At 38.3% G+C, this 18,727-nt stretch overlaps 2 protein-coding genes across 15 annotated transcripts; one reads left to right on the top strand and one right to left on the bottom strand.

The window, feature by feature from the left end:
- The first annotated feature begins 295 nt into the window (after positions 1 to 295).
- RhoGAPp190 (Rho GTPase-activating protein 190) lies at positions 296 to 15,067 on the top strand. 14 transcript variants are annotated; one of them, XM_089473807.1, is made up of 18 exons: positions 296 to 438; positions 3,963 to 4,120; positions 4,227 to 5,522; positions 5,805 to 6,502; positions 6,580 to 7,165; positions 7,229 to 7,407; positions 7,485 to 7,727; positions 7,784 to 7,852; positions 8,918 to 9,043; positions 10,080 to 10,124; positions 10,729 to 10,886; positions 10,950 to 11,166; positions 11,612 to 11,848; positions 12,197 to 12,252; positions 12,320 to 12,713; positions 12,780 to 12,911; positions 12,975 to 13,119; positions 13,187 to 15,067. In XM_089473807.1, coding segments are annotated over exons 2-18 (4,782 nt in total). In that variant the 5' UTR covers positions 296 to 438; positions 3,963 to 4,118; the 3' UTR covers positions 13,386 to 15,067. The 14 variants fall into 14 exon arrangements, with proteins under 14 accessions (XP_089329933.1, XP_089329928.1, XP_089329929.1 ...); XM_089473802.1 differs by having other exon boundaries at positions 10,729 to 11,166; positions 11,615 to 11,848; XM_089473803.1 differs by having other exon boundaries at positions 10,729 to 11,166; positions 11,612 to 11,839.
- Positions 15,068 to 15,517: 450 nt separating this feature from the next.
- LOC108618435 (putative ATP-dependent RNA helicase DDX10) lies at positions 15,518 to 18,381 on the bottom strand. Its single transcript, XM_018014450.2, has 2 exons — positions 17,854 to 18,381; positions 15,518 to 17,777 (listed from the first exon to the last, which is right to left on the bottom strand). Exons 1-2 carry the CDS (start codon positions 18,223 to 18,225, stop codon positions 15,732 to 15,734), a joined length of 2,418 nt encoding a protein of 805 aa, XP_017869939.1. The 5' UTR covers positions 18,226 to 18,381; the 3' UTR covers positions 15,518 to 15,731.
- Between the last annotated feature and the right edge of the window lie 346 nt (positions 18,382 to 18,727).

Below are 18,727 nucleotides of genomic sequence, written 5' to 3'. Positions count from 1 at the left end.
ATGTTTTTTATTGAAAAATAGTTAATACAATATAATAGCCTCCATTCGCGCCTATTTGCTCTGCGAAACCTAAAACATATTGTGCTGGCTTGCTTCTGGCATGCTTATGTATATTTACATTAATGTAAATGTTTTATTTATTTACAGTTGCTTACTTTCACCTTAGCTTCAGTAATTATTCAGGTATTTATTTATAATAAACAAATACAAAAAAAGTGAAAGTCAACTATGAATATCGATAGTTAGCTTTGAAATGTTATCGATGGGCAGCACAAATTCAAGACAATCGATGATATCGCTTAGTTGCCATCGATTGAATTTGTAGCTCAGATTGTTTTGCAGATTGAAGCTCGGATGAGGAATATATAAAAATAGTTTTATTTTCTTAATTTTTATAACGTTTAATAAACGCATTGGAGCTGTGCAAGTGCAATAATTGTGAGTAATTGTTTAATACAGTTTGTGCATAAAATTCAAGTAAAAGTTAGTCGTAAACGCCTCGACATTTTTCACTTGCGTCGGAAGTTTTCTTTCTCTCTCTCTGCTTCCAATTTTTTTTTCGTTTTTTTTTGTTGTATTTTACGATGCTGATTCGTAATTGTCTTGTATACACGCTCGCTCTTTTGGTCTGCGCGCGTAAGTGTGTGTAACTTTATAAGTGTGTGTGTAAGTTTATGTGTATTTGTGAAAATGCTGTTGCTTTTGGCTGTGGCTGGTTGGAAAATAATTAAAGCAAATAAGTGTACAACTCTAATTTGTTGCACATTTCCAAGTGCCTAATTGCAGTGCATGTAAACTTGACTAAATCGGTGCAACTCTCTCCCGACCTCTCCCTCTCTCACTGCCAACTATTTTCCTCTCTGTGTATGTGTTGGTGGATGCTGTTGCTGCCAAAGGAGTATTAGAAGACTTTTTTTTTGTGTGTTGGATGCCATTCTCAGCATCCACATTCACATGCACGAAACAAAGTCAAGATAAACGAACATACAACGGGAATCGAAAGCAGAATCGGGAATCGGTAAACGCTGAATCGACGACCATCGAGTGTGTGTTTGTTCGTTTCTTTTGGCTGTCCAGCCGTCCACTTATTTGTGCGCAACTGCAGGTAATCACAGAACTTCCCCATTCCTTACCCCTGCCCTGCCCTTTCAACCACCTTTTCTTAATTCCCCCTCGATTCATGAACTACTACAACTTGGCTAAAAACTCAATGAAGTTTATAAAATTGGCAACCGATTGGGATCCATTAAACATTCGCTGCACATGCAGTTGCTGCCCTCCCACATTCCCCTTACAGAGTCGCCACCGCCCCTGCTGCTTGACGCTCTTTGCTAGACAATTGACAACAACAACAAACCAGAAAGAGAGGCAGAGAGTTTTGTGCAAGGGTCGTCGTCATTGTTGTTGCTGTTTTCGTTGATAGTGTTGTGTGAAAGTCGTGTTTATTCACGTGACACGCAGGACTCTGCACCATGTGTGGGTGTTCATATTTCGTGTGCGTATTGTTGCTTGTGTTCTTGTTATCTACGTCTCCACATTGACAATTAAATTCGTAGCCCAAAAGCAAAATAAATAGAACAGCTTGATATAGTTATACCAAATTGGAAATGGGATTGCAGATTACAAGTTATGAAATTTAATACAATCGATAAGATATGCATATCGTCTCAATTAGTGTATTGTTTTCCAACTCAGACTTGTGATGGAGAGAAACCCGTTTCGAGTCCACCACTAATCGTATAGTTGTTGCTTTTGTTATTGTTGTTGTTGCCTGTTGTGCAGACCGGGGAATGTAGACACATATTGTACAGGAAATCTGTTGCTGGGAACCTCTGCGTAAAATACCATTTGATTCTGCGTGCTGCACTTGCAGTTTGCATTTGTGTTTGCCACTTCTTTTGCAGATGGAGCGCAAAAGGTGGCAACGCCGTGGCTTTAGAACGCACAGCAGCAGCAACTGTTTCGCATATTTGTGTAATTCTTGTAAAGCCGGAAAACTCAATTAACGTTTCGAGTGTTTGTTGCTTTTATTAAAAGCGTACACACCCACACGAGCACAGCTAACTGCAACTGCTTATAGAATTGTTGTGCGTGTGTGTGTGTTCATTCACAGAACACTGAAGAGAGCACATGCTATTGCTGCAAAATGTGTTAGCAGAGAGAACAGGATAACAGGCGACAAGACCACAAATGCACAGGGCAAACGTGTAGACAACAACAACAACAACAACAACAAAAACAATACGCCACCCACATTTGACATAACTGTCTTGCTGCTGGTATTGCTCTCTCAAAAGTCGCGCGCGCCCTCTCGCACACGCACGCAAACACACACAAACATGGATACTCGCTTGTGCGCGCTCGCTCTCGTAAAATCAGTATTTGCTCTCTGTTTCTTGCTTAGTTGCGTTTGTCGCAGCAGCAGCAGCGCAGCTAACAGCAGCAGCGGCAACAGCAGAAACAGGCACAAAAGGATTTTCAATTTGTTGCAGAACTTTTCGAGCGAACACTAAAATATAATTTTACAAACAGAAACGAAAATATCTATTAAAAAAAAAAAAAACATTTCAAATAATGTTCAATTAAAGGTGCGTGTTTGTGTGTGTGTCCGTGCGTGTGCAAAGTTAACCACAAAATGTTTGTCATTTCGAATTTGTGGAAATGTGTTTTTTTTTTTTGCTGCCGCTGTAGCGAGTAGGTGGCAGGACGATGTGGGGGAGGAGTAGGGAGGAGGGCGGCAGGTGGCAATTTGCATTCGACTGCGCCGGCTGTGTGTGTACGCTCCGCTAAGCGCAGGCTCTCTGCTCAGCTTGGCTCGGCTCGGCTCTGCTCTGCTCTCTAGCGTATGAGATGTCCAGTCGTGGATGTATCCCAATGGAGGAGGCCCCCTCAGCCAAGTGCTTCCCTACCGCAGTTGTTGTTCTTGTTGTTGTCGTTCTTTCGGTTACTTTTTCCCTTTCTTTCATTTTCCTTCTTTCCTTGAAATTTGTATACCCTGTAAGCAATAGCTGGTCAAACATGCCGACACCTTTTCATTCACGCATTAGCCAGTCATTTGTCTGGGACGATACGCGAAGTTATTTCGGCGTTATCAGTTTCTGTGTCCCCCAATATAAATTGAGAAGAAAAGTGCTCTATGAATAGAAATGTCTTAAGAACCCATAGAAAACTGGCTGTAAGGCTAACATAGTTCTTGAATAAACTATTCTTGGTGATTGATAAAAGTTGTGAAAATACCATTTGTTTGTTTGTTTACTTTAAATGGGGCTGATTCAAATATATACCTATAGTCTAATGACTGCATTAGGAAATACAACTAATTGTAGTTATATTATAAGGGAATTAACTATTTAAGTTCCCAAAGTTCCCATCGTAATTCTTGTTAAATCTTATTGGCTTGATTAAAGTTTGGATTAATCACACGGGCTCAGTCGGAAAACTGAGCTTTGTAAACTAATTTTGTTTTAAATTTTACCTGTAACTTCGCAAACTACCCTTGTTTAATCAACAAAATTCGAGTTAAGTTGCTTACAGACTTACAAATTGTTTATATATGTATATAAACATTAATTAGGAAAAATCGGCATCGTATATACATATATATACAATTCTGTAAATATATTATATATCAAGCATACGGATCGAATTATTTGTATGTATTAAACGTTTTTCAAGGTTTCTAATGCAAACTTGTTTCAGCTATTATATGACTCAGAATAAGACGAAGACTATTATATGAATGCTAAGCCGATTGTGGATATAGACTGTATAATAGCGTTATATAACAGTCAAAAGGCAACGTGTCAAACCTGTAAAATATATTATTGATCAGTTGGGTCAATCGAATGTTGTTCAAATATGCATTGAGAGAGAGAGTGCGATTTTCCTATTATTTTACGATAGCTCATTCCATTTCCCTGACGAAAATAATCGATCATTTGATTTGATTTTCAATACTGCAGGAGCTAATGATTTCAAACACAGTAATGTGTAGGATAAATTCACTGTGATGAATGAAGAGAGTTTGGATATTTTGAATTTTGGAGCCCTCCAACACTTCCCACAAAATTGGAAAAGAATACAAATATTTTACAAATAGCTGAGATCATCGAACATAAATGTAATTATAATGCTCTAAAATTTGGATTTGATCCAAGTTAAATTTAAACAGGATCCTCTATAAATTTGTTGTATTTATCTAATGATCCTTTCATCTCCATCTACAGGTACAACAACAAGATGCGTCAATTCAATATTTCGGTCATTGGACTATCCGGGACCGAAAAGGATCGCGGCCAGGTCGGCGTTGGTAAATCATGTTTGTGCAACAGATTTATGCGGCCAATGGCCGATGATTATTTTATAGATCACATATCAGTGCTAAGTCAAAGTGATTTTAGTGGTCGCATTGTGAATAATGATCACTTTCTCTATTGGGGCGAGGTGCGCAAGACGACGGACGAGGGCGTCGAATACAATTTCAATATAATCGAACAAACAGAATTTATGGATGATTCGACATTTCAAGCATTCAAAGTCGGCAAAATGGATCCGTATTTGAAACGCTGCACAGCGACTAAGGTCTTTTCGGCAGAGAAGCTGATGTATATATGCAAAAATCAACTGGGCATCGAAAAGGAGTACGAACAAAAGGTGATGCCCGACGGACGCTTGAGTATCGATGGCTTTGTCGTTGTGTTCGATGTGAGTCCGGTGCCAAATCGTAGCGTTGAGAAGCAAGTGGAGTTCGTACAGAATGCGATCGCGAATATATTGAAGAACAAGAAGCCGCTTGTCCTGGTGACTACCAAGAATGACGATGCCTACGAGCTGTATGTGCGCGAGGCGGAAAAGATTAGTCAACGCAAGGACTACAAGAGTACGGTGCAGTTGATTGAGACGTCGGCACATGAGAGCATCAACATTGATTTGGCATTCCTGATGCTCGCCCAAATGATTGACAAGGTGAAGAATCGCGTCAAGATCATTTCGTATCAGGAATCGGCCAAGTCGCGCAAAGAATTGCTCGACATACGATCGGAGGCCGTAACGCGCTTGATACGAAATCAAATCACCGATTATCATATATTGTGGTCACAAGGCTCAAAGATGCTATCACAGTACCGCGAATGGAACGAGTTCCTCAACATATTCGGACACGAGGCCGGACAGAAGCTATTCCGTCGTCACATGAAGAAACTGCGCGACGATCATCTCAATAAGAAACTGCATCAGTATTTGGACAAATTTGCACTGGCACTCGAATATCTATTGCCCGATATAAGTGCATTGAACATTAGCGATGATGATGCCTGGGAATGTGCACGCAACTATTTACAGAATCATATTGAATTCGATCAGTATTTCTATGAGTTTCCGCAAGTCAGCTGGACGGACTTCCTCGACATGGATGTGCCAGACGATGAGACCCGTATACCTTTTGATGTGCTGGAAACGAATGAGGCAGAGACCGTATTTCGTAACTATTTGAATTCGGTACAGCAGGACAAGAAGAAAATTGGGTAAGATATGGAAAATTACTTTACTTATTCTGATTCAAATTGGGATAGTACCCATATTGTAGCTAGAGAAACGAGCAGGCAGTCTTGATTATCAAAGGAGCACAGCTCTTTCCTAATGTCTAGCTCTTGATAGTTATAGCCTTTCTAAGGTTTCATACCATTGATCCCTGATTATAGAAAATACATACAACTTTTTAGTCAATTATAGATAAATATACAAAGACTTTGAATACCATAGTTTATCTAGCCCACAACTAATAGACAAATCATTTGACATTGCAGTTGGAAGCAACAGTTCAAGATGCTGCTGGAGGAATCTGGCTTTGTGACGCCCGGAAAACAATTGTCGGAGGTGCGTGTCCTGTTCATGGGCCGTGAGTGCTTCGAGGCGTTATCCGAACACGACTGCCAACAGATCTATGATATACATCAGGACGAGATTATTGAGAAGAGTAAACAGAATTTTGTTGAGCTGCTGCTGGAGCATGCGCAATATTTTCTCCAATTCAAGAATGTGGACATCATCACACAGGAGGATGTTAGACAGATAACCGATGTTATTCAGGAGGATTCGCGCTACAAAATGTTGGATCGTTTGGATCAGGAGCGACGCGTGATGTTGGTGCAACATTTACGCTTCATCCACTGCCCCATTAGGGATCATTGTCCGTTCTTCAACAATTGTGTGGACAATCTGATTGAGGAGGTGCTCGCTGATAAGTCAGCGACCAATCATAAGATGGGCGGTAATGTTGGTGGTGGCGGTGGCGGCTGGAAAACCACTGGCAATGGCTCCGAGCGTACATTGAATCTGTTAATTGTCGGCTCCGAGCATTTGGCCAGCGATTTACTGAACGATATTCGCATATGTACGGGTAGCAAGGGTGAATATATCTATGAGAACCAAACATATTATCTCAATTATCGCATTGCCAATGGCGATATGGAGGCATTTAAAGCCATCGATGTCTACTCTAGTGGTAAGACAAACTAAAAAAAAAAAAATAGTAAAAATAATTATACTTATTTATATCTCTTTATATCCATATCTTTGTAGGTCTCATTTGTGTTTACTCAAATCAGCAATCGTTTGAAACGCTCAAGGATAATTTAGAACGCACACTCTTATGCAATTTAGAGCTGGAAGATAAATTCGAGAATTTGCCAATTGTTTTAGTCTATCAACCGCAAGATCTGAAAGAGAATGAAGTTGAATATTTGCGCAGCGAGGGCATGCGTCTATCCGAAATGTTGCATTGCGATTTCATAGATCATACGCAGAATCATCAGAAATACGTTTACGATATACTCAATATAGTTATACTCTCATTGAAGCTAAGCGAAATGAAAAGCTATGAACCATATCCATCGTCCAATCATACCGATCTACGCATACTTGTCTGCATCTATTGCGGCGATCAATATGATATCGAAAACATTGTCCAGCCACTGTTAGCCGAATCGACGCTGGTCAAAGCCAATGAGCACTGCATCATTGTCGATGTCTTCATTGGTGATGCCAAACGGCGTGTGGAATTTATTTTATCTTCGTACCATGGCACCAATCAATATCGGGATGAACTTATCCATGGCTATATATACATCTATTCGGCAAAACGACGCTCATCGCTGGCCAATCTCAAGTAATATATAGTTATAGAACATATTGTATATAATCCTCATTTATATTGTTTGAATTTCCATAGCATTTTGGCTGCACAGAATGCAAACATTCCATTGCAATTAGTCGCTGTGACGGAGAGTGGCGGTGTTAATGCTTTCTTTAATAATGAGATCTGTCAGTTTCTCATTACCGAGGGTAATGCGTTGGCCGATCGCTACAAGGGCAGCTTCATGACCTTCTCAGCGGATCAATATGTCAAGTGTATGTGTCTATAGGGACGAAAATTAATAATTTTGACTGCAGTTAATTCAATCTCTCTATCTCTGTCATTTATTTAGTCGCCTTCTACAATCCATTCTTGAAGATCGCATGGGATAACAAATACGAGGTTGAGAATCTGCATGTGGAGGAGTCAATTACTTTAGATTCGGGCGAGGGTACGCTTGAGAATTCGGTTAATCAAATGCCACGCCCACCGCCCAGACATGAAAGCTATATGCTATCGAATACACTGGGCACCGATGGTTCAGGTAGTGAGAATTATGAAATGCTTCCTACACGATCTCTCAACTCATTAAATGGTTAGTTTCACGTTATCCACTCTTATAACACACTCTTATAATATTTCATTTTGTAGAAGAAAGAGATATATCACTAGATGAAATCTATGATGACAACAACGAAAAACCCAAACACCTGCATCAAAGTAAGTTGGCCCAACAGTTATTTAATACACTACAAAATTTAACTATATATATATATACATGTATACATATATGTGTGTATATGTATATATACTCAATACTATCTACAGACATATTCTAAGATAATCTATACATAAGTCCAACTATCCATATCCATATCATATGAAATACAATATCCAATCCAATCAGTCAGCATATGTATATAAACATGTATGTCGTATATATGCGACATTTACAGCTCATGCATTGTGAGTCTCACTTACAATCTGATACCCTGTAAACAAAGATACTTAACGGGCTGGCATGGACAGTAAAAGAATGATGAAATATCACATGAACAAAGCACGACTTTACAGTTTAAGTCCCAAAACGTTCACATGGCATACAGAAAATACTGTGTAAAAGCCGTTCCTTGAAATCTGCAGACTCCACTTTGACAGTATTAGCTTTTAGAATTGTTTCTTTGCTTCGGACACTGAAAGATTGGTTACGATACACTGATACCCTGTAAACGTCCTTAACTAACTGCGGCAGTAAATGAGTTATAAAGTTTAACAGGTATCTGCTTTATACCCTGCAATGTTTTGAAAGTTCTAATCAACGAACTAGTAGCTGAAGCAATTTGTTTAATTTGACTTATAATATGCCGTAAAATCAGTTTTTTTTTATTGACTTGGACAGTTAGGCTCTATATATTCACAGGTTTTGTTTTTGGCTATAAACCGAAACCAACTGTTTATTTACAGGGTATACAGATTTTTTCTCATTGATTATAAATATTTTCTGAAAGACCCTGATCCCAAATATATTTTTACATACAAACCATAAAAATACTCAATGTAATACTCTCTTTCTCTCTCTATATATATACACATATATATATAATGATTACCATATATATTATTAATGATTAATCATAACTTTTTTTTTTTTTTTTTTTTAATCGACTTATCTCTGTGTGTGTGTGTGTATTCGTTGTTGTTATTGCCTATTGCATATCAAAATAACTATTATATATACTACAAAATATAAAAAAATATCGAAAATATATCGAAAAAAAAAAACAGGATTCCAGATATTCCCTCCTCCAACAACTCCTCCAGAGCCAGCCCCTCCAGATCATCAGCTCATTACATGCACATATAAGAGTCAATTCGTTTCGGCTTCAGAATCAAGTTTGGAAGAGATAACATGTAATCTAACTAATTGAATATTTTCTTATATACTCGTTTATATCGTATGATATCGTAATATGCATCACAAATTTTACTTCGGTTTTACTTCTTATTAGTTTCATTCTTTGTTATAGTCATTTTCTTTCTGTTCCTTTTGTTCGTTTTGTTTGTGCTTCTACTCGTTTTGGTCTTCGTTTTACAGCCAAGACGTAAACTGTAAATGTTGTTTGCTCATTCATAATAATATTCTACCCAAGTCGACCGACCCCAACCGCCACCCTCTACACCACACCACAGCCCCGACTTAACCCATTCATATGCTCGATTTGTACAAATACCTCATCATCATCTTTATATATCATCATATTTATATATATCTGAAAAAAAAAAAAAAAAAAAAAAAAAAACAGAAACCCCGCATAACCACAATTTCATTCATTTAATCAACATTTAATGCACTTACAGAAAGCTAAAGCTGATTATTCTCAGTTATATTATTAGGCTGTTTAGTTTGTCTGATTCCAAGCAAATTTAGACTAAATTAAAAAGCTATTTAAAAGATATTTAAATTGATGTAAATAACACATACATATATAGAGAAGATGCAAATTTTGTAAATAATTTTGGTATATGTTTTTTAAATGCTTTCTGTAAGGGTATTCAAGCTTCGGCTTCGATCGAACTTTGCTTTTCTTTGTTTTCTTTTGCCCCTTTCTCACCTTATGCAGCTATTATATAGTATCCATAAGAATATATATATATATATATATGTATGCATATATATAATACACTACCACATTTTTATTTGGCCTCAATTGTATATAGTTTTTCTTTATATTGCGTACATTAACAATAGTTTCCAATTTTATTTTATTTTCTTTTGATTCCATTTCAACTTAGCTGAATTAAAAAAAAAGAAAAAGAAAACCATGCTCTAACTACTGCCATTTGATGCATATTATATTTTCGTTGTTCTTGTTGTTTTTTCCATTTTCCTTTTCTTTCGTGCCTTATTTGGGCATTTCTTTGTTCTACTCATGCATTTCATAAGCAGCGGATGTCAGCGGGTCAAAGGATTCATTGGCCACCCACGACGCAGGTTAACTAAATGTTCCAATACTTTTAAACGGCTCATTCAAATGAGCTGCTACACTTATTCAGTAGATCAATAAACAATCAAGTTCACTCACGTCATGAATGATATATGTACATAAATTTTATTATTATAATTTGTTGTTTTGTTTTTGCTTGTTCATGAACTATACATTCCATTGGATTGCTTAATTGTTCATGAACGAAAACTGAATGACCAATACGAATAATAGGCGCTAGTGTTCGTTGTTTAAGCAATGACCAGTTAGAATGTATCGATGAAATGCACGACTAACTATCGATCGGAATGTATCGTTCATGACCGAACTCGTGAATAAACAGCACGATCTACATATGTAGATCACGATTCGCTATTGAACGTTGAAGTTAATCGAAATTGAAAGAAATAAAAACAAGCAAAAAATAAATAAAAATAAAAAGTAAATAAATGAAAATCTTTTGCACGATCTTTAGTGATCCCCAATTCCCTAAATACAGGCTTTAGAGAGCTCTGTAAATTTCTGCCTCGCTCGCCTTTTAGCTTTACCTTAATGTTAACATTATTTTACCAGAAAAAAAAACTTTACAAAAATGGTTTGCATAATTTACAGAATGGCTGGACGATAAAAGCGATGCACGTCGCAATGCAAACAAGAACTCCATCTGGAATAATTTTAGCGGCTCAACGCATGCGTATACCACAGGCAGGCGGCATATCGATTCCAACTTGAATAAGATACGGCCCAAAGGACCCAGCCAAACGTTGAAGGTGGGTGAAGCGCCCAGTCGTAACTGTGCCATGAGCTCTTCAACTTTCACGCTACCCACACAGCAACCGGGCAAGCTGAATATGAAGAACTTTCAGCTTGTTAGCGATGCCGTCGCCAAAATGAATTTCACCAGCAGCGGCAGCATGGGAGAATCCTATTTGGCTGGTTGTGAACCCGGTGGTGACAAGGATGCCAAGCGCTATGATCATGCTCAACTCGATGGCGAGGATGAGGACTCCGAGGAGCTTGCCGAATACGAGCAAATTTATGAAAATGAAGGTGCGTTTAAGAAGAAGATATAGAGGAGGAGGAAGAAGATGAAGAAAAAAAGAAGAACTACTGCCACCGGTACATTGTAATAAGGTTTAACTGATACCCTGTAGAACATTGTATACGGGCGTAACTTGTTACCACACCCCTAACGACGCTAATTAACTGACGATGTAAGGGATTTATTTGTCTGTCCAGTAGTGGGTCTCTGAAGGATACGATTATATGTTCTTAATAAGTCAAGTGCATGAGCTGTAAATTCTATACTGTAAAAACGATTCGATTTGGGGCTCTAATCAGTGTCTCTACAATAGATTATGTTGCTTTAGTTGAGAAATGTATATATATACATATATATATATAGACTAAAACACCTATTTTATATGAAAATATGGGATAGAAACCATAATGCGAACTTGAATCTAATGCATTCTCTACCTTCTTCTTTCTCCAGCAGACTGCACCGAGTCGGATAGTTGCGCCAGTTCAACGGAGCGCCGCGTACGTCAACAGAATGCCTACTACAAGGCCAACAAAAAGGCCGGCACCACCACCAAGAAGAACAAGAAGAAGAAGGTGGCCATACCGGTGCAGACGCCACGTGTGCCACCATTTGGTGCGTATGTCAGTCCACCGGAGATACCGTTACACTATCAGCGTATGGCCGCTGCTGCGGCTGCAGGTGAGAAAAGTATGTGTCGTGCTTTATTATTTGCATTTCTTTTTCGAGTTGCACTTCGGTTCAGGCAAATGCTAAAACAACTAACAATTTTTAGAAGTCTTTAAGAATAAGTATATTATTAACATGCGCCCTATAACACTATGTAAGCATGGTCTATGTGTGTGTGTGTGTGTGTATTATTTAGTTGCCTTGGAATTTACTTTATTTTTGTATCTTAAATGTAAACATGTTAACATGTATGAGACTTTTTATGGGCTTAGTTTCTTCAGTTCAGAATTATGCTTCAACTAGTAGTCGGTTAACATTGACCTTAACCATTGTAAGACTCTGTATATTAACCCATGTTTCTGCTTTTAGAAAAAGCCGATTCTAGTGGGGTACCCGAATTCATGAAAAGCGACAAATCGCCAGAGGTAAGACTACTCAATGATTTGCCTAATCGAATATATACTATATCTATATAAATTCCGATTCGCTTAGTATTCCATGGTGCCGGAACTAACTGCAGTCAGTATATTTGGTGCTGAGAATTTGCCCGAATACAATATGAATGCGAAATGCTTAAAGGATTTCGAGAAGCTGGAGAAGCGACGCATCAAGGAGGAGCAGGCACGACTGCGCAAGCTGCAGGAGAAGGAGAAAGAGCAGGAGAAGAAGCTCAAGCGTAAGCTCAAACAGAATGCCAAAGGACTAACCGAAACAACTGAAGCCCAATTTGGCAAGCTAATGATCACATCCGATAAGGACGAGATACCCATATTCCTGATCAAATGCGTTGAATTCATTGAGAAGGAAGGACTCGATTCCGAGGGCATCTATCGTGTGCCAGGCAGTCGAGCACATGTCGACATGCTATTCCAGCGTTTTGAAGATGGTAAAAGGATTAAATATATTTATATATAAATACTGAGAAGCTAATGTATATTATTCTTGATGTTAGATACCAATACAATTATTGATGTGTTGGATATACCGGTAAATGCGGTGGCCACCGCGCTCAAGGACTTCTTTTCGAAGCGCTTACCACCGCTGTTCAGCAAGGATATTATCAAGGAGTTGGAGGAAATTGCCGGTCAGTCTAGCAGCCCTTGAATCGAAATATGAATATGTTTTATCTATAATTTAATTTCTCCAGGCTCTCGTGGTGTTGGCTCCTCCAAGCTGAATGTTGAGGTGAAAACGGATCGCAGCTGCCGTTTGATAGCTTTAAAGTCCTTGCTACAAAAACTACCACCCATCAATTTCGCCATTCTCAAATACATATTCCAGCACTTTGTGCAGTAAGTCACGATGCCTTTATAAAGATTCTATTATGGATTTCTGATGTGTTTCTCTTTATTATTGCAGCGTCTCGGACAACTCGAAGCTAAATAGCATGGATAGCAAAAATTTGGCAATTTGCTGGTGGCCCACATTGATACCCATTGATTTTACGGATATGGGCCATTTTGAACAGTTGCGTCCATATCTCGAGGACATTGTTCAGACGATGATCGATCAATTTCCATATCTATTCTGTGGCAAAGATGCCTTCGTTATGGTTTAAAACGGATGCACAAAAGATGATGAAGATGAAGCAGCAGTAGAGCAGTTCTATATATAGAGACAGGCTTTGAAGAGAACCCATCGATCGATTTAAAGATCATCAAAAAAGAGAAAAACAAAACATAGAACAGAACAAAAAATATATGTGTGTAATGTCAAAGCAGGCAGCAAAAGTCGCGAAAGAAGAAAATGTCAAATTTTTGTAAACGCAACAGTATGAAAATGCATACATATATATATATATATACTCCAATTTATATATTTATATATGCATACATATATATATGTATAGATATATGTGTATGCTCACACCATTTAAATGTGTATATGTGTGCGTGCGTGTAAAGTATTTGGTATAAAAAGTATAAACCAATTAGTTAAGTAGGCTATATTTATTTTATATGTGTATGTGAATATATATGTATATACATGTATATGTATGTATATATACATATATATATGTATTCATATATATATTTATATATGAGAATTATATATATTTTGTATTAATGGCTTTGTTGTGTTTCCGTGATATGTGTAAACGCATAGGGTTTTTTGCGCCCGATCTATTATTATATATAACGATATATATACATGTATATGTGTATAAGTGTGTGTATGTATATCTATGTATACACATATGTCTGCATAGAATCTTGCATATAAAAAATTATTAATTGTGTATTGTATGTTAAAATGTATGTTATAAAAAAGGAAAAAAATGTGTATATGTATTTAGATATTTATATATATATAAATATTTAAATACATATATGGGTGTTGAGACATGAAGCAGAAGCAGAGGCAACTTGAGCTAACGAAAAAAAAAAAGAAAACAAACAAATATTAAAAACAAAAGGAAGCAAAACAACAATTTCAACTACTACAAATTTGAATCTCTATGTGTATTGTGTATGAGACAGAGCGAGAAGGGTAGTGCGTGATCGGTCTCACTCCTTGCAGAGTGAGTGAGTGCGAATGAATGCGTATCTCTCGAAAGGGAGTATGAGAGAGATGGAGTGAATGAATGCATGCTTGTTTCTTCTATATGTATTTAAACGAATAAGAATCTCTAAATATATATGTATGTATGCATATGTATTGAATTGTGTCTAAAAGATGAAAATGTATTAAGTATTAGCGCTAAATTATATGATAATATTAACCTATTAACGACCCCTCGGCCCCTGCTCCGACACCGCCTCCTCCACCCCCGACCCCATCTCACAGGATCAATATTGCAAGTAAAAACGAAAAATAATTAAAAATTCTTTGTCTCTTAGCTCTCAGCTATTATATAAATGTGTGCTCTACTTACATATATATATATATATATACATTCTATGTATGTATTTATATGTATTTTAAATTAAATAAAAATAAAAACAAAAAACGAAATCTAGACAACGTAAGCATAAGTGTTATTCCTTGTAATTGAGCATTAATTTTTTATAAAAACTTATTATATATATATATATATATACATATACATATGCATATATGTGTGTATAAACATATATATGTATATATATAATTATATAATTGTGTATCTTGTGTCTGGAACGGACCTCAAACTTAAAGCGAAAGAAAAAACAAAACAAAATTAATGAAAAATGACAACAAACGCGAAAACAGAGAGCAGAGAATGAGAAACAAAAAAGTAAAACAAAAAAAAACGAAAAACAGAACAAAATAACCAATATATAGTATAATTTGTATAGATATGTGTGTCTATTGCATTATTTGTACACGATTTGTGCATGCATATATACATATATATATGTGTATATGGATTCATATATATGTCTGTGTGCATTTATTTATATATACGCCTAAAAAAAAAACAAACAAAAAAAAAACGAAAAAAAAATGCAAATGTCTCAAAACAAAAAAACAAATGTAATTCGACGTGATGTGTAATATTTTTAAAAGCAAATTTTATGCCCCCCATAAAACGAAAACAAAATCCTAGCCACGCCCCCTCCCTCGAAACCCAGCGCTCCCCATATATGTATAAATATATATATTATATATACATATGTGTGTATGCAGCTATATATGTCAGGATATGGAGTGCAAAAGAGAGAAAAAAAAAAGAAACATGAATAAATAAATTTGTGGGCATTTTCCAAATACTTGTGAAGCATTTACATTTTGTTGTTTCTTTATTTTCGTATTAAAATAAGTATTATTACGCTAAGGATTGGGCTACACAATGAAGCTACTAGCAGCTGGCGAGCACAGATGGGATTGGAATTGGATTTGGTAACGTAATGCTCTCCTTCTCTTTCCTATAAGAATGCTCCAGCTGCTGTTCTTCATCATTTGCTTGCTCCTGACATCTGCCTTAGCTGGCCAGCAAATTGGCTGCTATGGCTTCTGTATCCATAAGCGTTAGCTTATCAGTTATTCTAGACTTCTTAAAGACAGGCTCATCATCATCATCATCATCATCATCATCGTCATCTTCATCTTCATCTTCTTCATCATTCTGGTGTGCATCCTCCTTCTCCTCCTCCTCATTCTCATCCTTCTCGTTTCTCTTTTTATATATCTTATCAGGATCTGGCAGCCAGGACAAGTCCACCGACTGCTCACTCTCGCTATCCATATCCAACTGTTGTGCTTCATCTTCGTCCTGCTCCTCATCGTCGTCGCTCTGCTGCTGCTCTGCCTTCTTGCGCAGTTTTTCGCGCTGCAGCTTATGACGTTTCTTTACGAGCTCACGGAAACGCTGCTTATCGTATTGATCCTCCTCGTTGAGCAGCGCCTTGGAGAGCATCAGATTGATACCGCCATCGTCATCCTTTTGCTGTTGTTGTTGCTTCTGTTGCCTGGCTGTCAGCGCCTTCATTTGATTGCGCTCATCGGCAAGCGTTTCGCCATCCTCATCGAATTTCACCTTTGAATTGATCTGTAGATTCTTTTTGATCGCCTTCTTAGCCAGCGCCGCTTTGGTCACAAGCTTCTCACGCTTGGGCACTACAAGCGGCTCCTCTGACTCCTCGCCCACTTGCTGCTCTAATTCAGTGGCATCGCCTTCCACATCATGATCGCGCCGCTTGATCTTTATGAAGTCATCCTCATCCTCCCCTGACCCATCCTCATCATCGTTGTCGTGACCAAAGCCTGTTGTTTTATTTGTTTGCTGCTCCGGCTGGTTCTGTTGCTTCTGTCGCCACTTCAGCTTCTCGATGAAGGGCACTCGAGGCGTGACAGCCAAACCCAGGGACTGGGCATAGGCATCCAGGTCAAGGCTAAGCACATTAAACAGTCGCTTATTGCGCATAAGGAACACAGACTTTAGATACGAGAGGAAGGCACGTTGGGCTGAGGCCCGCAATTCGGGAAATTGTGCGAGAAACGCTTCGATTTTGACGCGTGGCGAAAATAGTTTCTTGGGATCAATGTGGACAGCGCGTATGTCGAGATTGAGCCGTTCCTTTAGAGCAGCAATCATGTACTCTTCTTCGCTGGGCGTCAACACCAAAAGGCATTCGCCTCGGCTTTTGTTGCGTGCCGAGCGACCCGCTCGATGGATATATTGCGGGACATCTTCTGGACAATCCAATTGCAGCACCCAGTTGACAGAGGGGAAGTCAAGGCCACGCGAAGCCACATCTGTGGCAAACATGACCACATGGCTCTTGCGCAGGAAATCCTCATAGATGGCAATGCGACGATCCTGATGCAAGGTCCCATAAAGAGCTAGCAAACCAACGCCTGGACGCAATTTACAAAATATCTCATACAAATACTTTGCCTGCTTGCAGCTGGCAACAAAGACAATGATCTTCTGCTTTAGATGATTCTTAATGAATGACCAGAGCATAGTTATCTTCTCCTCCAGCGGTAGAACCACATAGCTCTGCTGCAGCAGTTCCGGCAAGGCTAGCACTGCTGTAGATCCAGATGGTTTTGTGTCTACGGACTTGGCTGTACCATAGCCCACGTATACTGGATCTTTTAGGTTGAGTCTTGCCAGATCTTCCACTGTATTGGTTTGCGTTGCCGAAAACAGTAAAGTTTGACGATCTGGCGGAAAGTTTTCGATTATGGAATTGAGCGTTTTCTGGAAGCCCATGTCCAGGCAGCGATCAGCCTCATCCAGTACCAACACTTCCATTGTTGTTGCATTAAACAGGGGATTTTCGTCCATGTGTTGGAGTAATCGGCCTGGTGTGCATATCAATATATTGCATTGATCCATGCGCGTGCGTTCAAATTTTAGATTCTTGCCGCCAATAATGAGACCCGCAGAGAAATCATGATACTTGCCGATTTTCTTTAGTGTTTCGAAAATTTGATAAGCTAGCTCACGAGTTGGTGAGATGATAATAGCTCCAACTCCATCCGTACGGGACCATTTATTCATATACAAATGTTCCAGAACCTACAAGAATAGTTTTGTTATATTATGGAGTACATATGATAATAATCTGTAGTCTTCTTGGTCAATCTTCACTTACGGGTATAAGAAAGGCCAAAGTTTTGCCGCTGCCCGTGATAGCAGCTCCAAGTACATCTTTGCCTTGGAGCGCGTGTCCTATACTTAGACGTTGCACCTCAGTGGGCGTTGTGTACTTGGCCTCGGATAAAGCTTTTTGTGTTTTCTGTGACAGGGGAAACTGGGCGAATGTTTTAATCGTCTCTGGGTCGATTTCATTATATTTGGCTCGCAGCTCTTGGATTTCAGTTTCGGTTGCGGCCAACTTAGAGCGAGACAGCTCCTTAGCGCGTTTCTGATTGTGTTGCTTGTTGTTGGGTCTTTGGCTGTCGCCCGGCTTGGATGGCGCACGCGATCCTGGCTTTCCAGGACCTCGAGGCTTTTGTTTTTGCATACCGCGTACTTTATTTGTAATTGTTAAAAGCAAAACACGTTTAGATCACACTACGATGACTTTTGCACGCGGGTAAGTACATCGATATGCTATCGATAGCGTGTACGTTGCGATACTTTTGTGTTCACTTTATTTTGAAATAACAATTATTCTGAAACATTTGTAAAATAATTATTTGTAGCTAAGCAATGAAATTTTATTTATAAATCAAATATTTTTAGTACGAGATTCATTCAAGATTTTGAGGAATAGCTTTTATGTTCGCTTTTAATTGGGTATATATTGTTGGCAAACCTTATCGATAATATTTATGTCTGCAACATTCTTTTCGACATATCAACATGTCTATGAATAAATATATTCGATAGCCGTAAACCGATTTTTGGTTACACACGAGATTAGAGATGGTCAATATTCAAACAGACAGCTGCCGCAGCATACCATTGGAATTTGCATGAAAACATGAAATTCTTATTCAACCTGATATGTCGCCTTTACCTTA

Source organism: Drosophila arizonae, chromosome X (assembly GCF_054131065.1).
Source record: "Drosophila arizonae isolate 15081-1271.41 chromosome X, UAZ_ARI_1.0, whole genome shotgun sequence".
In the NCBI taxonomy this organism is placed as follows: Eukaryota; Metazoa; Arthropoda; class Insecta; order Diptera; family Drosophilidae; genus Drosophila; species Drosophila arizonae.
The sequence above is the reverse complement of the archived record's forward strand: the minus strand, read 5'-3'. Positions and strand labels throughout refer to the sequence as shown.

Excerpts from the sequence above, each read along its gene's own strand:
- RhoGAPp190 (XM_089473799.1), top strand. Across the intron at positions 6,503-6,579 it reads CATCGATGTCTACTCTAGTG|GTCTCATTTGTGTTTACTCA; the intron begins GTAAGACAAACT and ends ATATCTTTGTAG. Across the intron at positions 10,125-10,728 it reads ATTGGCCACCCACGACGCAG|AATGGCTGGACGATAAAAGC; the intron begins GTTAACTAAATG and ends CATAATTTACAG.
- LOC108618435 (XM_018014450.2), bottom strand. The coding sequence starts at position 18,225 with ATGCAAAAACAAAAGCCTCGAGGTCCTGGAAAGCCAGGATCGCGTGCG. Across the intron at positions 17,778-17,853 it reads CTTTGGCCTTTCTTATACCC|GTTCTGGAACATTTGTATAT; the intron begins GTAAGTGAAGAT and ends CTATTCTTGTAG.